The sequence below is a fragment of the Podarcis filfolensis genome (genome assembly GCF_964270895.1).
Source record: "Podarcis filfolensis genome assembly, chromosome: 3".
Lineage (NCBI taxonomy): Eukaryota > Metazoa > Chordata > Lepidosauria > Squamata > Lacertidae > Podarcis > Podarcis filfolensis.
The window spans coordinates 106,161,679-106,179,309 of record NC_139606.1 but is presented as its reverse complement, the minus strand read 5'-3'; the positions used below and the strand labels follow the sequence as shown (position 1 = coordinate 106,179,309).

Below are 17,631 nucleotides of genomic sequence, written 5' to 3'. Positions count from 1 at the left end.
ACTTCAACATTACTCTAAGATTTTAGTTTGGATACTTTAAACAACCTATTATAAGCTGATTTGCTCCAGCACAAAAACACAGTTGTAAGAAGCCAATATTAATGTTGGCTTGATAATATTTGTTTGAGAAGATTTGACACTTTAAGCCTGAGAAGCCTGGACCCAATACTATAGACCAGAGGTTTTCAACTGTTTTGGGTCCACGGCTCTGTTGACCAACTACATTATTTCTGCAGCACCTTACAGGGCTGAGAAGCCCACTTATGCCACCCCCTTGCCTGCAGAGCTGGTAGTCCCTCACCCCTCCCTTGTGGAGGGTTCCCTCAGCCTCCTCTCTTCCTCCCTCTCCTTCGGAGTACTCTGGGCAGTCGCAGCTGCTGCCCCGATATCTGCCCCAAAGAGAGGTGCCTTCTCACACTGCCCCACAGGGGCCTGGGAAGCACCACTTGGCCAGCCCTAGAGGCACCATTCACCTGGGGGGCTTGTAGCCAGAGCTGCTGCAACAAACAGCCATGCAAGCCTTTGGGAGGCAGAAATGTGAGATGGCATCAGGAGGGAAGGAAAAAGGGACAGAGGCTAGTGTTGCCCGCAGCACCCCTGACCATCATTCAAACCACTGCCATAGACTGTAAATTGCCTATAACTCTCATAAAAACAAGTTGTAAATGCAGTACAATCAAAGGACAGTACCTGTATCACACTATTAGCTTCAACAGCAACACACTTTCAAAGTGGGTTTCTTTCAAGAAGTTTCAGCATAATATAACAAAAAATTGTATTACATGGTTTCATAATCAGTAAACTGAAAAGCACCATATTTGTGTACATACATAATTACATCAACAACTGGAGAAGTGCTGAGAAGAATATACATTACTATTAATACAGTCTAGGTTATACTTTCAATACTGAAAAATTAAAACGATTAAAAGCACTTTTAACAATGAAAATTTCTTTCAACAAGCCACATTTTATACTAGAATGTAAAGTTAACCAAGGGGTCAACAGTACTGGATGAAAGCAGTACACCAACCTAAAGTAATTATTTGCAATATGCAATTAAACATGTATTACAAAAAGAAACAGCAGTTGGCTTTAACATCCACTTCTTGCTTTCAGTAGACAATCAGAAGTTCCAATACCGCAACTGATTGTTAAGCAATGGGAAATGAGAAACATCCAGCTGAAGTAGCATACAGTTCTTTCTCAGTTTGGATAATGCACAATATTTCAAGTTTTGTTTCCAATGTTTGAGACTGTTAAAACAACCAAGGAATTAGATAGTCGTATAATAATTTGATTTTGATAGTGGGAGAGTAAAGAGAGATTGTGGCACCCAGAACACAAGCCCATTATTAGGAAGCAATTTCCACAGATTTCAGCATGTGCTATCCGACAGGGAAGTGCTAGTCATCTCACATACTAGCCACATCACTCAGCCCTTAAGTTACAGAGGACAGGATTTTTGTACAACGGAAGTAGCAAACATCAGTCACCAGAATTACATGTTTGAGTAGGATGCTATGGCAGTCTTGAGCTTGGGAAATGAAAAATCAGGATGAAAACTGCCCAGTTCTGAAGATCAGTGGGTACCCTTGAAAACCAAGCTTTACCTTCTGGCAATACAGTAGTTACGAAGCTAACAAACTACTTAGGAAAAGGTTGGGATGCAAAATGTAATTTTATATAAATTCAGCCATCAGCTAAAATCTCCTGCTTTAAATCAACTGCACTTCGGTTAAACACTAAACTTGGGCACATTTTCCTGTCTGAAGAAACCAGAATGGAAGCCTGTTTTATGAAGAGAATTCTCCCCGATCTTGCATGTAAAGCAGCCCATCACAATGACACTTTTGTGTAGGCCACTCCTGTAAGAATGCCAAGAAAATCAGTTAAGTATTACATCTCTAGCTGATGAAGCTGCCCACTCCTTGTCAATCAGTATGCTGTACACAACATTAAAAATACTCAAGCATTTTCCGTGCTGCTTTATTAAGACTGTTGCTGGTTACAGATTTTGGAGAAAGAAGTAACTGTGTTTTCTTTCATCACTTCTTGTCTAGAGCAAGGATGAGATATATGTGGCGCTCCAAATGTTGTTGGACTAAAACTCCCATCATGCCTGGCTAATGGCAATGCTAGGTGTAGGTGATGAGAGCTGGAGTCCAACACAACCTGCAGGGCTACAGATTTCCCATCTCTGCTCAAGGAAGAACATTGCTACAAAATGAACTGTAAATGGTAAAGTCAGCTCTCTTCTTGCCTGAAACACATGGGAAGGAACAAGGGAGCAACTCTACTTCAGTACAAGATAGAACAGTATGCTTATATCTTGTTCCACGGGTCCAAGGGAGCTTTACATTTCACATACACAGGCCACAATATAGGAGCCACTCTAGTACATGGCAACCCTGTTTGAAACAGAGTACTTTCCAAATCAATTTTTATTAAAGTTTTCACAATTCAAGAGAAGAATATCTAGAACAAATAGAATCAAAAAGTCTGGAAAGAAAGAAAGAGAACAGGAAAGAGAGAGAAAGGATAAAAGAGGGGAGAACGAAGAAAACAACACTTCTGCTTCTTTCAAAAGTAGTTTGTGATATGACACTGAATTTGCTGATGAAATGGAAATAAAAAATTCCACTGGACATTGCCACACACTTGGGAGCACCTGTTTTGTTTGTTTTCCTTCAAGAAAATATTTCTCATTTCCCAATCTTTCATGTACTAAGCCAAGGCACAGTTTAAAATTACAGTCTGAACTACATGTTTGCTAGTTGCTTGAATATGCATCTATATATTTTGGAAAATTATCCACTGAATTGCCCAAGGTAACTCAGTGACTTCCCAATTCGGTAGTTTGAAGGAGGGGGAACGTGAGCTTTAATGTAACGTACTGCAGGTGGACAATCTGCTAACCAATACTGCAGCCCCCTTATTAACCTTTTACAAACACTTAATTCTGCATGTCCAAGCCCTAACCTTTAAATAATACATTTTTACAAGCCAAAGCACTACCAGTAAAAACAACCTTTCAGCAATGATTAAAAAGAAAGTTGAAACCTTCACTATGTTTAAAATTTAGAAGATACTCTACCTTGGTAAGGTTAAGTTCCCACCTCCATGTTATAAATGCCTAGATTTTCAAAAGGTACATTACAGCAGATTATACACAAATCATTCAGTTACAAAGAACATTTACAGAAATCAAACTACATAGCAATTCCTTTTACATTTCCATGCAGTTTTTTTACTGATGAAAACACTATTCCAACTAGCTTCTGCAATTAAAAATGCTCAGACATTTTAGACCTTGAATCAAATATTGGTGCTTGCGGGGACTCATTTGACAGGGTACAGGTGAATTTCAATTAATCTTTAAAGTAAGTGCAGTCCTTTAGAAAGCATTTACACTTGTAAAAAACCAGGAGAGAAACAAGAGTTTGGCTCTTCCATTTTATGGTGTTTCATTCTACAACGGTAATTTTAAAGGGACATAAGATTGGAAACACATGCAAACTGGTTTAGAATGGGTACAGTCTACCATGGTATTTTCGTGCCATGCAAACCAGAAGTGCTGTAAGTGGTCCTTCTTGATATGCTTGTGGTGATGGTGCATGCAGTATGCAGTCAAGGTGAGTTGCAAGTCTGAGGTTTTTCAGAGGGCCTGTTGATGATGCCGATGTGGTGCATGATGAAGTGTAGAGTCAGCCTGCTGGAGTCCTCTATCCTTCTTAATGCCTTGTCCAACAAATGAGGAAAATCCTTTCCGTGGAGAAGCAGTGTGCAAGTTTGTAGTTTGTAAGGAAAGTCTGCATCAGTGTCCTCTCCTCCAAAGAGTGAGAGCTGCTTGGAGAAATGCAAGTCCTTGTATTGCAAACATGCTTGCATGTGTGGGCTCCTTGTTAAATAGCTCAATATAAACCAGCAAGGGGCAATAATGTTGAGTTATTCTTTTCCAGGATTACAGGTCAGGATGCCTATTACAAGAGCTGCATCAGAAATACTTGGCTTGAGGTGACTAAAACATTAGACAAGCTAATTGCATATATTTATATATTTAAATGCACATTTAGTATAATTACCAAAATACTTACCTCTGCCCAAATATGGTTTTGTATAGTCCCAACTACAATTGTCATTTCGAATGACATTAAGTTGAGTTGACTGTTAAAATATAAACAAATAGCAAGTCTTAATCATTGCTTTCCTCCCAAAACAGTTTAGCCGCTGAAGAAAGTATGATCATTACCTTTGCATATTCTATTTTTAGTGTACAACATCCTGCATATATATCTGCTCCGTTGAGTGCTGCTTTTGCCTTCTGAGCACAGAGAACCGATTTGAACTTGATTTATGTTAAGGATTGTTGTTTAAAACAATGCCTTCACCCCCCCCAAAAAAATAGCCACAAGTCATGCTAATTTAAACCACAACACAGTAGATCTCCTAGAAATTACTCAAGGGCTCTTTATTTAACATGCGGTTACAAATGCAAAAACACTAATTTTATGTATGAATGAATGACTAATACCATAGTCAGCAGGGCCAGTGATGAGGCATGACTGGAGCAATACTCAAACACTATCTAGAGAACCACAAGCTCTCCATCCCCAATTTAGGTAATAGTCTGCACTGCTCTCAGGATGGGATATGAGGTGGAAAAGAATGGGATGGCTCCTAGTGAAATGGCAAGAAACACAGAATAGCCATTCAAAATGCTTTCCACAGCTGGAAAGAACAGCTGACCACAGGTGTAACTGGGATGCTCCCTCTGGCCTGCAGGAGCTGCCATGTTGCTATATAAACAGCGGCTGTGAAAAAGGAAGTAGGCCAGAGGCTGGATGATGTGCAGAGATGAGTTCAATGATTCCCTAGCACAGAGTTGATTGTTTGCATTCTTCTCTCTTTCCTGCCAGGAATCCTGCCTGCAACCAGCAACTCCCCACACCTTGCAGCGTCCTTGTTTTTGGATCTGTTTGGTTGCTTAAAAAAAAAAAAAGAATGGCTCTGAACTGTTTAATGAATATATTAAATCTACTAATTATGTATTTAATCATATATATACAGGGAACTTTCAATTTGTGCATGTTCAAGGCATGTGTGACTGACTGCACATGCAATGTTTGACACCGGAAGAGGAAAGAACGGTGGCAGGGTGAGGGTAAGGCAAGCTTACGAGCGCAATGACCCTGAACATAACCCTCGCGCAAATGGGGGGCTGCCTGTGTTTAATTAAATATATTAATTGTGCATATTAAATAATATTTATTGCAAACACTAATATATGATATGTAAATTTAAATCACTGTGTGGTCCCCAGGTTCTGTGTCAAAGTACTCTTGTGGCCCACTTGCTCTGAGAGGTTAGACTGCCCTGCCCTAGAACATAATCTACACACACAGACACAAAGTGATACAAAAAGGATATTCAACCAAGGCTTGTATTGCGTTCTTCTTGAATATGACAATACGTTTTACCTTCCCCACAGGGTTGCAAACTGTATACAAAACATCCTACAGAAGAATGAGGGAAATAGTCAGAGATTTGAAGATTTACCTGACAAATACTATTCAAAATATCCTCCATTTAAAGAGGTAAAGTTTGGATTTAGTTTCTGAGAGAAAGTCTCTTGTGTACTAAACATAGATCAAGAAATTTATCCCAGTGACAGATATTATATCCTTGCCTTCTCTATGTAGTTATGTAATGATGAGAGAAAAGGGGACAAACATTCTAAAGTTTATCCATGAAACAAGGCAATTCAAAGCAGTAAGCCTAAATTCAGTTTTATCTCTATGCGTTTCAGATATCTAATAAGACTGCCAAAATTTTAGTGCTCTTAAACAAATTTTAACTTGTCTTATACCATTTATAAATTGGGAATACACAGAATGAAAACAATAATTTCAGAAACCTCAAAGTGTGCAAGAAAAATGAAAGAAGACGACTCACTCAAATGCCCTTGCTAAAACCCAAGGTCTTAAAACACAAGGATTTTACCTTATGCAGCTAATATGATGCACTAAGGTTAGGTAAAGTTATGCTTAAGAGTAAGACATACCACTGTAATTGGATATAGAGGGTTCTGAATTGATAAGAGAAGAACTTTGTTCCCACCAGAGACACTGTTTGTGTTTTCCGGACGAGTAATTCTTTTGCTTGTAGAGTAATTGAAAAATGCTTGTTGCCCAGCTATATATAACGGTTCACTTAATGCAAATGTCACACATTTTTTGGCACTTTCAATATCCTCAAATTCTACCAAAGCCTGGCGTTTAAATGATATCATCATCACATAACTGCAGGAAAAACAATAAAACCATTAATGAGCTCTAATTATTTAAGGCCATCAATTGTAAATCATAAGTGAAATTTGATCTTAAAAGACTTTACAATAAAAATTCTTATTGTAAACTCAAAAAAAATCTACTACCTTTCTTAAAGTCAATGGAACATTTGTTGAAATCTACCGCAAATGTGTCTATTGTAACCAAGGGCTTAGTTTGGAGCAAAGGTTTGCATTTTTTTCAGGCACAAGAGTGACATCAGTCATACCTCATCTTTCAACTGTAAAGCAAAATGCAAAGTTCTGAGGATAAAATTATGAATACCTAATGTAGAAAAACAAAACCAGGTTGCTCTCTTACCCAGCTTCCATATGTAGACAAGAACAACTGTCTGCGTCAAAATTAACTTTTGATGGATTTGGTACTTCCAATGCTTCAATCAGGGGCAGATATACTATGAAACTAATGAAGCTTAAGTTTCAGTGTCCCTATTCTCGAAGGAGCCTCAAAAGTGACCTTAGTCCACATCATTTTTCAAAAATGGGTCTAGTAGACCTAATTTGAGTTGCACAACTTAAATTGATTAAGTTCAAGAGTCGTTAGCACAGATGATGTAGTGGTGTGATGTTGTCGTAGAACAACACATTTGAATAAAATAACAGTGGTTACCCAGACTCCATTGCCAGTTGCGAAGGGGCCCCCATAACCGTCAAGCTTCAGGACTCCCAAAATGTAGGTCCACCACTGGCTTCAATTTAGGAGTACCAGTACAAGCCTTGAAGAAGTCTTTTAAAAATACATTACAAAGTTTGTTGTGAATCACCCAAGATATAATATATAGTAAACATACCATATGGTTCCAAATTTTTCAAGCGCCTCCACAACATCTGCCTCCACAACTGATTCACAGAGCCCTCGGACATGGACCACAGGAGAAACAGGAACTTTGTGAAAACTTCCACCAGCATTCTAGGAAATAAAAGTGATAGACTTTATTTTTCACATCTAAATCTATCAAAAACAATATTATAAATGATTAACTGACAAAGTAATTTGAAGGCCCCTTTTGAAAGGGGAATGAAATATGAAGTTATATATACAACACAATTCAAAGTTGTTAGAACAAACTGCCTTCAGAAAAGTGAAGAATGGGGGAACACACCTCCCTCTTCCCATTGTTTTATTAGAGGAAACCAAGAGAAATTTTGCCTCCTGCACAATAAATCCTTTGATGTATAAAAGTAGACCTATGTATCCTCAGTCGGCTGGTGGCAAAGCCTGGTGCATCTGACAAAGTGGTCTCACCGGCTAATTTAAATCTTCATCCACAAGTGCAGAGGACTTGGGCTGGATGATCCTCATGGACCCTTCCAACTCTACAATTCCATGATTTTCTTTGTTGTTGTTTAGTCGTTTAGTCGTGTCCGACTCTTCGTGACCCCATGGATCAGAGCATGCCAGGCACTCCTGTCTTCCACTGCCTCCCGCAGCTTGGTCAAACTCATATTGGCAGCCTCGAGAACACTGTCCAACCATCTCGTCCTCTGTCGTCCCCTTCTCCTTGTGCCCTCCATCTTTCCCAACATCAGGGTCTATTCCAGGGAGTCTTCTCTTCTCATGAGGTGGCCAAAGTATTGGAGCCTCAGCTTCACGATCTGTCCTTCCAGTGAGCACTCAGGGCTGATTTCCTTAAGAATGGTAGGTTTGATCTTCTTGCAGTCCATGGGACTCTCAAGAGTCTCCTCCAGCACAATAATTCAAAAGCATCAATTCTTTGGCGATCAGCCTTCTTTATGGTCCAGCTCTCACTTCCATACATCATTACTGGGGAAACCATAGCTTTAACTATACGGACCTTTGTTGGCAAGGTGATGTCTCTGCTTTTTAAGATGCTGTCTAAGTTTGTCATTGCTTTTCTTCCAAGAAGCAGGCGTCTTTTAATTTCGTGACTGCTGTGATCACGGAGCCCAAGAAAGTAAAATCTCTCACTGATTTTCTTTACATACATGTAAATAAAAAACCTGTCACACCTTAATATGCTGTTTCCTGTTACAGACTAATCTTTCTGAAACATGCTCAGCCCTCTTCCCACATGCACGCTTATTATTATTGTCATTACTGTATTATTGTGTGTATTCATTAATTTTCTACACCGCCTGTCACCCGAGGATCACAGGGCGGTTTACAATATAAAAACAGGTAGATGCGTGACATCCCTAACGAACAAAACTTTGTAGAAATACTAGGATTCAACGTGTGCATTGAGAAGGATGGGGAGAAACGGAAGCGTTAAGGTCCCGATGCTACTACACACGCCGACCTGGCAGTTGGCGCACCTGGCAACGGGGTGCTGCTGCGCGTCTTCTCTACCCGCCGTTCACTCCCGGCGAACACTGCGAAGGGCGAGGATTATAAGAGGCAGGCCCTCCTTACCCCTCCAGTGCAGTCCCCGGTGCGAGGGGCGGCCTCCTCGCGGCTCTCGCCCTCCGCGGCGGCGGCGCTGGGCTTCAGCCGCTTGGTCTGGCTCTCGTAGGCGCCGTCCTCCTCCTCCTGCCCAAAAGACGTCGCAGACATGACCAGCGAAGTGCGGGTGAGGAGGATACTGGACACTCGGGGCTCCGCAACCGGCGCGCGAACCGGGAGTCAGGCGAAGAGACCGACGAGGATGCTCTGGACCAGTTCACCTCACAGAAGACAGCCGCGAAGGATCGGGAAGTACAGCGCAGGCCCTTGTCCTGCGATTGGAGCGACCTTTGTGTGGAAAGCTCCGTGATTGGCTAACGGGGAAGCTTCTCAAAGTTCAGGGACACGCGGCTGGGCAAATGGGACGCCCGTCACCGCTAGTTAAACCCTCCGCTCCTCCCCGCCTTCTATTGCTCTCTCGTCCCCGCTTCCCCTACCAGAGCCTGCCGCTGGAGCCGTTTGTTGTTTATTATTCGACGGAAGAGGAAAGACGCGCGCGACCTCGCCGTTACCAAGGCTAACGGTCGCCCGCGCGCGCGCTGAGGGGAGGGGAGGTTTTGTGTATCTGTGCAGGGTGGCAAAGGGTGGTTCTCGCCAAAGCGGCCTGGAAGAAGACAACGATAAAAGCGAATCTCTCTGGCTGATTGATTGATTTAAATAGATCACTCTGGCTGATTAATTTGTTTAAATAAATGTAATTTATTTTTGGAAGAGGATTGAGAAAGGTCCGTTGGAATGTCAGCCCCGGGATAGACCTTTAACCAGTGAACGTACAGTAACCCAAGCCTAAGTTCTGCTCAAATAATTTATTCTATTCTATCGAAGTAAATGGGGAAAAACCTACCCTCAGCGATGGCCAGTGTATTCTCCCACAAAAGGAAAAGTCTACTGTTTGGTGTGCAAACTTTTCTCTAGCCAAACGACCTCAATTACAACTTCAGCTGCTACTGGATTCAGCGTTTGGCATCGTGCTTACCTTGCTCAAATGCACAGAAACTCGTAAAAACTATAGCAGCTCTACGCTAACATATTTAACAAGAAAGCATGGTCAAACACTCACATCCAAACACGAAGAGCAAATTAAAGCAGAGCAGGATTATTAGAGAGCTTTTGCAGTGATTTCCCTTCTGGCAGAAAGTTGATTGGCATTTAGGGGAGATGATGAAACATTTGGTTCAGCAAACAATGGTAGCTTTCTTGTATTGCTTGAATTAATTGCCAAATTTGATCCTTTCCTGTGTGCTCACATAAATTAGTATGAAGGTAATGGTCAGCCATTGTACTTATCCAAAATCATATGCGAATAAGTTATCCAGTTGATGGCTAATACAGTTAAAGATACTGAGCGACACCAAACAAACAGGTTCGTTTATCATGCGGCGCATGTCTGGATGCAGAGAATACTTTTGCCACAATAAAAGCTGTATTGGGTTTTTTTTTCTCAGCTTCTACAAAAAGATGAGCGGTGCTAAAAAAAACCCCTTACTTCTTGAGTCAAAAGTTCCTAAGCATTTATCAGGCACAAGATGGGAGGCTCTTGCCAAAACTACTGCAGCTTCTAGCAAAAGTTATGCTTACAGTTGTTGAAGCCCTTAGTCATATTTCCTGTGATGAAACTGAAAATGGAGATAATGGACAACAGACTGAAAATCTTCTGCAGAAAATGCAGATGAATTTACTCTGTTACTCTGAATTTACAAACAGGTATACATGTATCCCTTGGTCCACTGAAAATAAAGTGGCTAGGTTGCATTCATGTGGGAAGATTGAGATTGCTCACTGAAACATCAGTACAGACATGGCAGTATTTTTTTCTGTTTTTAGAGGCAGGGCAAAAGAGCTTCCATACCATCCATGGCTGCATGTATAACAGACATTTTTTTACTTAACATATTTTCTGCTGTGAGAGGAAATTGGATTAAATGTTTTAAAAAGAGGCTGGCCTTTTCGTTGAGGACTATGTCTTGTGGATAGTGTGAAAAACTTGTATTTCATGAGAAACACTGATTATACAATCAATCTCCATGACTGGAAACACACTATTAGGATTGTGAATCCTGAATGAATGTCTGCTATATGAATGTTTCTGATTACTAATGAAAGCCCTGTGCAGAAAGAAGGCCCTGGTTCAGTCCCTGGCATTAGCAGCATGAGCTGCGAGTGTCCTGTCCAAAACGTTGGGTTCCTACATGCAATTCATTAGAATTTGATTTGGAGTGCTTTTTGCAATATATTCTTAGTAACTCTCAGTTAATAAGTCATATCCCTTTGTAATTTTAAGTGGGTTGTTTCTAATGGTATTTAGACCAGTTTTATATCATTTTCTTTTTCTGAGATGTGTTATGCAAGTGGTTTTGGTTTTGCATATGGTTTCCACTTCATTACCCTCCAGTTAGTAAGGAAACCCATGTGCTCATGTGCAACCACACAATTGCTCAAGTGATACCTGCCCAAAAGCCAGATCACAAGGGGGGGGGGGGGAGCTAAAGCGACCTTGATAATTACTTGAGACCACCAAATCTCAAATAGGTATGTATTAGTAAGTATTATATACTTGCCTATTGTTATCATAGTTCCATTGTCTCAGTTCTTAGCTTAAAAGGTAAAGGTTAAAGGAACCCCTGACCATTAGGGCCAGTCGCAAATGACTCTAGGGTTGCGGTGCTCATCTCGCTTTACTGGCCGAGGGAGCCGGCGTACAGCTTCCGGGTCATGTGGCCAGCATGACTAAGCTGCTTCTGGCGTAACCAGAGCAGTGCACGGAAACACCGTTTACCTTCCTACCGCAGGGGTACCTATTTATCTACTTGCACTTTGACGTGCTTTCAAACTGCTAGGTTGGCAGGAGCAGGGACCGATCAACGGTCCACAAAACTCCCTGTTCAATCTCACTGGCATCCATCTTCAATATGAGCAATTTCTCATTACTGTGGTCACGGTCAGGTTGATTGCCACATAGATAGAAGCTACACGGTACTGCTGACAGCAACTGCTTTCAAAAATACTGGTTTTTCTATTTTGATTTCACAAGAATCGCTTTTGCATGTTTCATCTCTGATCATCTCTGTCCCAGTGGAGAAGTTATTAATACATCAAAAGGGACGACCAGCTCACACATGAACTTGCACTATGCCAGGCTCTCTCTCACATCTGGATCCAACCTTAAAATGTATTTTTTTAAAAAAAGCAATTACTGGCAAGTAACTGGCCCTCTAGCTGTTGCTGAACTTTCAACTCCCAGCAGCCCCAACAAGTATGTCCAATGCCCAGAGATGATTGGAGTTGTAGATCAGCGAACATCTGATCTTTGAGTAGAAGAAGGGCTTTATCAATCAATCAATCAATCAATCAAATGGCATACAATATGGAAACTTGTCTTTCTTTCTCCTTCCACAGCTAATAGGAGCTTCAGGAAGAGGTAGGTCTGCCATACGTCCATAATTTCCTGAACATAGCTGGGATTTGGCAGTCGGAAACAGTGTCTGGGCGGAAATCACTGAAATGTCCAGATATATCCAGATGTATGGCAGCCCATGTTGGAAGTGTAGATTTTGACAAATTTCCTTTAAAAATAGCTCAAAAACGTCTTTGAGATTTTGCAAGAAAAGCTCAACAACTTAAGAGTCTGGACTTTTACTTTTTGAAATATAGCAAGCCGAGGAGGAGGGAAATTTAAGTCAAAATGGGAGTGGGGAGAAGAGGTTAAAAATCCATTCCCCAGTGCCAGAATTCCAATCTGAAAGAGGAAGGAACTTTTGGAAGATCTAACCACAGATCTGGTTTGGTTTTTTTCTAGCAAATTTCAAACCGCCTCTCTGTATTAACACTTGGCAACTCTGAATCATCAGGGCCTACCTACACATTACTTTAAATACATTGCTTGATGTGAGTGATAACAGGCTTTTTGTTTAAATCAAGTAGCAGTGAGGGTGATCTGGAACACGACTACAGCACAAGAACAGGGGAGTTTTATCCCTTTCTTCTCCCACCACTATTATTGGGGGGGAAATACACCTGGCAGCGACAGCAGGATTCCAGGAAGCATGGGATAAAGAGCTTTGCATCCGCCGCAAGCTTTCCTGAAAGTAGTAGGTTGTTTGTTTGTTTTTTGCATACACACCATGCATTTAAAGCACATAGCTTCCCCCACCCCTCAAGAATCCTGGGAACTGTAGCTTAGATCCCGCAGAGCTACAATTCCTAGCACCTTTAACAGACTACAGCCACCAAAATTCTTTGGGGGGAAATAGTGTTTTAAATGTGTAGGGTGCATACAGCCCAGCTGCTGACTTCATATTTTGGTGCCCCCCCAAATGCCAATATATAAAAAAAATCCCCTGTAAATAAAAAAGCAAATCAGAAAAGGCTCATGCATACAATATTCAATTTTATTCTAGTATTTTGCTTGTACATAATTTTTTTTTAATGCAGATAAGCTTTAAAAAAAATAATACCATCCCTACCTGCAGTTTGCAGTGATAGAGCAGGTTTTGCTGAGTGTGCAGCTCTAAACTATAGTTGTGCACAGGCTTCTTACATTTCAGTTTCTCTGAGTTCTGAAACCTTGAACATAGCCATATAAGGAGAAGGGTAGGAAACAGCATGAATAAGTTTATTATCATCTTCAATCGGAAGCTGTGCAGTTAAAGCCTTTCTAAACGGAATCAAAGGAATAGATTAGAACATTAAGGTTTGGGGCAGTAGCGTAGCAAGGCAGGGGCAAGGGGGCAGGCCATACCTGGCATGGGGGGGCTTGTAGGGTGGAATGGGGGGCTGTAGGGCAGCACGGTGGCTGCTGGGTATCAGGGGGCTGCTGAGCAGGGGAGGTTTCTGGACAGGGCGGTGGATCCCCTAACAGATAGCTCAACAATTTTGGGTGATCCCCTAAGAAAAAGCTCTGCCCCAGGCATTGGCAGGGGTTGCTAAGCCACTGGTTTGAGGTTTTAGAAAATCAACATAAACCCTTTGCCCCCCCCCTTGCCATATCATACTGTATATCAAAAGCTTATGCCACACAACATAGATGCTAACCAACAAAATTGCTTTAACTTTCAACTGTAGGTGATAAAACAGAGGACAAGCCAATGAGTAAATAAGTCTTTTTTTGTTAGATGGATCTTAAACCTCTGCTGCCTTGTGGGACATCTTTGGGAGAAGAAAAGGCTAAGAAGTAAATCCAACACAAATTTAGAGTGGGGTCCTTAAGACGGTTGGATGGTGCTTTGTATGCCTCCTTCCAGTAACTCCTGCAGCCAAGCTGGTGTCAAACAGTTTGTGCTTTCCTTTGGACCATATTGGTAACATGGGCATAGCCAGGATTTTTGTTGGGGGAGGCAGGCTTTTGTTAGGGGGACAGAACCTCAGATTTGTATTGATTTTCATTTGTTTAGGGGTGCAGCTGCCCCCACTCCTTGGCTACACCCATGATCAGTAAGGCCAAGAGTGGTGGTGGTGAAGAAACCAGAATATTGGTCTATAGACACTGTTGTTTCATACCTTACTTTTGGCTTATGTGGGAAAGTCAGCTGGGTGCACTGAGGTTCTGGCTTCAACCTTTTCCATACCAAAATATGGAGCCTGTGGAAAAGTCATGAGGGCTCTGTTTTGGTCCTGCAAATTCAGTGTCCAGGGCCAACTCTTAAACTTTTGTGGGTTTGTAGAAAAGAAACCTGCAGTGTAGATCCCAGGATTCTCCATCCTCCTAGCAGGAGATTTCACCCTCCCATGATCACTCATTTAGTGGTCTTCAGTTCTACAACTTGATCTCCCAGTGCTCTCCATTGCACCCAGGCAACAGATTTCCTTGATTGCAAGAGCATGCTACTAGTGTAGATTCTTCAAGCAGTCATGGGCAACTGCTCAACTTTGCCAAGTAATGGCACTGTCCATGGTACTGCCCTGCAATGTTGTCCCCCAGCCTACAGAAACCCACCACTCCATAACATATATTGTGCTCTCCCTCTCTACTCTTTTCTAGGATGGTTGGCCACTTCATCCCTCAGTAGCCTTCTTAAAAGAGCAGGAACAATATTGCTTAGACTTCCAGCTCCACTGTGTTCTGCTCAGCCATCTTAGACCCCTGATTTGCTGTCTCTGTAGTGCTCTTGACTACTGGAAGAAGAAGAAGAAGAAGAAGAAGAAGAAGAAGAAGAAGAAGAAGAAGAAGAAGAAGAAGAGTAGTAGTAGTAGTAGTAGTAGTAGTAGTAGTTTGGATTTGATATCCCGCTTTATCACTACCCTAAGGAGTCTCAAAGCGGCTAACAATCTCCTTTCCCTTCCTCTCTCACAACAAACACTCTGTGAGGTGAGTGGGGCTGAGAGACTTCAGAGAAGTGTGACTGGCCCAAGGTCACCCAGCAGCTGCATGTGGAGGAGTGGGGAAGCGAACCCGGTTCCTCAGATTACGAGTCTACTGCTCTTAACCACTACACCACACTGGCTCTCCACTGGTGAGTCCACCTATTGCTCAGAAGAAAGCCATATCACAACCATACCATCACAGGCTGGCAGTAGCTTTTTTTATGGACTCTGACCTTGTAAACGAAAGCTCCCTTCAGAGGCTCTGTTAACTTCCTGCGGTTGCTTTCTTCACAGGATTGCTAAACAGAGGTTGTCAGATATCTGGCAGGCTGCAACACATGGCTGCTGCTGCTGCTGTTTAGTTGCCATGTTGGATTCCAGCTAAGGTAAGGCTGACTAGACCAAAGCACTACTGTATGCACTGTCTGGGCTAGGGCATGTTCTTCTGATAAGACTATTTGATCAATGAGTGCTGCAATGTGGCAGGAGAAAACCACAAGCCATTTTTCAAAATAAGATACAGTGATCTCTGAGCAGTGTGAGAATTCAAGGGCTCCAGGCACTTACCCAAGGTTCATCTTTCCTTCAGAAATTAGGCACAGCAGAGACTGTGGTGTCTTTATGATATGTGGCTTTATCACACATATACAAACTGAACCTAGGTGGAGGGATTATAGAGCATTCACATCCTATGAGGGTCTGGTTTCCCCCTCAAGGGCAGCATTGGAGTCAAAGGACAGCAAAAAGCCATTCTCCATGTCTCTTATTTCCAGTCTGTCATCTCCAGCTCACATGGATTCTTACCCGTTCTTCTTCTCGCTGGTAACTAAGGACCTCCTCCAGCCTTTGTCATTCAGAGTTGAAACCCTAAACCTGACCTTTGTCTGCTACCGTTGACCTCTGCTCCTCACTCAGAGCAGGGAGAAGGCGTCACCCCTCTGTTGGTGGGCAATATTTGCATTGCCAATTATTCTTAATGGCCCAGTACAGTGGTACCTTGGGTTAAGTACTTAATTCGTTCCAGGGGTCCGTACTTAACCTGAAACTGTTCTTAACCTGAAGCACCACTTTAGCTAATGGGGCCTCCTGCTGCTGCCGCACCGCCGGCGCACGATTTCTGTTCTCATCCTGAAGCAAAGTTCTTAACCTGAAGCACTATTTCTGGGTTAGCGGAGCCTGTAACTTGAAGCGTATGTAACCTGAAGCGTATGTAACCCGAGGTACCACTGTACTCTGCTTTCTTTGTTTCTTGCTCATGGCTCATCTTCTCCCAGGCGACTTCCTGAGCATCAAAAACTAGTTTGGCCTGTCTTTTTGACACTGCCAGATTAAGTGTCTGGCAGCTTCCTTTAATATTCCAAGCACTGATTTATTCCTAACATTTACTAAATCTAAGGATTTAGGGGGATCTGCCCCCTTCCACAAACTCATAACACATTTGGTGGGGGATCTAGCCCATCCACAAACTCATAACAATACATAATTCCGGCCAACCACATACCTCAGCTTCCTGCACGGCTTCCTATACTTCTCCCTGAGGGGAATTTATGGGTACTAGATTGCAGAAGTGTCTGCTATGGTAACCACCATAAGTAAAGGAAACTGCAATGCAGATGAGAAAGAAAAAGAGAGAATATGATCGATTTGGTATCATTTGCTGTGACAGAAAGTTCAGTTAGACCAGAGTTTGGTGATGCAGAAAAGCGGAATCCCACCAGAATTGTGTAGCTCACAGAGTGCTGGGCTGGAGACGGGTACAGGTAGCCAGAGGTGGGGTGGAGATAGCATTTTGTGAGGGGGAAAAGAAAAGCAGTTGAGAATTTGGTTCCTGGTGTTCAGCTGAATAGCCTCTGTTAGCCTCTGAGCTGTGTCTGGTGCCAGATTTACATATAAGCTTAACAAGCTATAGCTTAGGATCCCACTCTCTTGGCCCCCCCCCATTTCACTATTAATATCCTTCTTCTTAATTGTATTTCAGATCAACAATTACTTTGATAAAATACATATTTTGTTATGTACAAATGGCTTTAGATACCTATTAGGTCCATAAATTACCATACAGCATATATTCAACATAAAAAAACAGTGACAATTTGTTGTTGACAGAGGACAGCTGGACATATAAAGGGCCCCATTACCTTCAGTAGCTTAGGGCCTCATCAAACCAAAATCTGGCCCTGGCTGTGTGTGTAATTCACCCTGAGGAAAATATCTACAGCCAGAGAAGGAAGTCTCTGAGCTGGGAGAAGACTGAAGGATAGCGATTAGGGTCTTTTATGAGTATACAGACAAATGGGAACTTGGAGGCTGAAGCTGAGAAAGGAGAAGTGGAGTTGTGAGGGAAAACCCTACTTGGGTCTCAATTCAGTAAAAAGGGGATATATATATATCTCCTGGTGAGAGGAGGACAATCCCAAACCACTTAGGAGAGTGGTATGGTGATTCCATTGGTCTGGTATACAGTATTACCTTGGATCTCGAACGCCTTGGCTTCCGAACAAATTGGCTCCCAAACGATCAAAACCTGGAAGTGAGTTTGTAAACGTTCTTTGGAACCCGGACGCCCAACGGGGCTTCC

At 42.2% G+C, this 17,631-nt stretch overlaps 2 protein-coding genes across 2 annotated transcripts in view; both read right to left on the bottom strand.

The window, feature by feature from the left end:
- The window catches only part of HNRNPLL (heterogeneous nuclear ribonucleoprotein L like), a 38,929-nt gene extending 31,706 nt beyond the window's left edge, over positions 1–7,223 (bottom strand). The window contains exon 1 of the mRNA XM_083605270.1: positions 7,141–7,223. The gene's annotated coding sequence lies outside the window, so the exon portion shown is untranslated. The remainder of the gene's footprint in view (positions 1–7,140) is intronic.
- Positions 1–9,943, bottom strand: part of LOC310758767 (heterogeneous nuclear ribonucleoprotein L-like) — a 41,649-nt gene extending 31,706 nt beyond the window's left edge. Inside the window, exons 1-6 of the mRNA XM_083605700.1 lie at positions 8,724–9,943; positions 7,141–7,259; positions 6,065–6,302; positions 5,430–5,516; positions 4,253–4,348; positions 4,098–4,167 (exon numbers count right to left, since the gene is read on the bottom strand). Coding sequence (XP_083461826.1) covers positions 4,098–4,167; positions 4,253–4,348; positions 5,430–5,516; positions 6,065–6,302; positions 7,141–7,259; positions 8,724–8,864 — 751 coding nt within the window. The 5' untranslated portion in view covers positions 8,865–9,943. The remainder of the gene's footprint in view (positions 1–4,097; positions 4,168–4,252; positions 4,349–5,429; positions 5,517–6,064; positions 6,303–7,140; positions 7,260–8,723) is intronic.
- Positions 9,944–17,631: the final 7,688 nt, after the last annotated feature.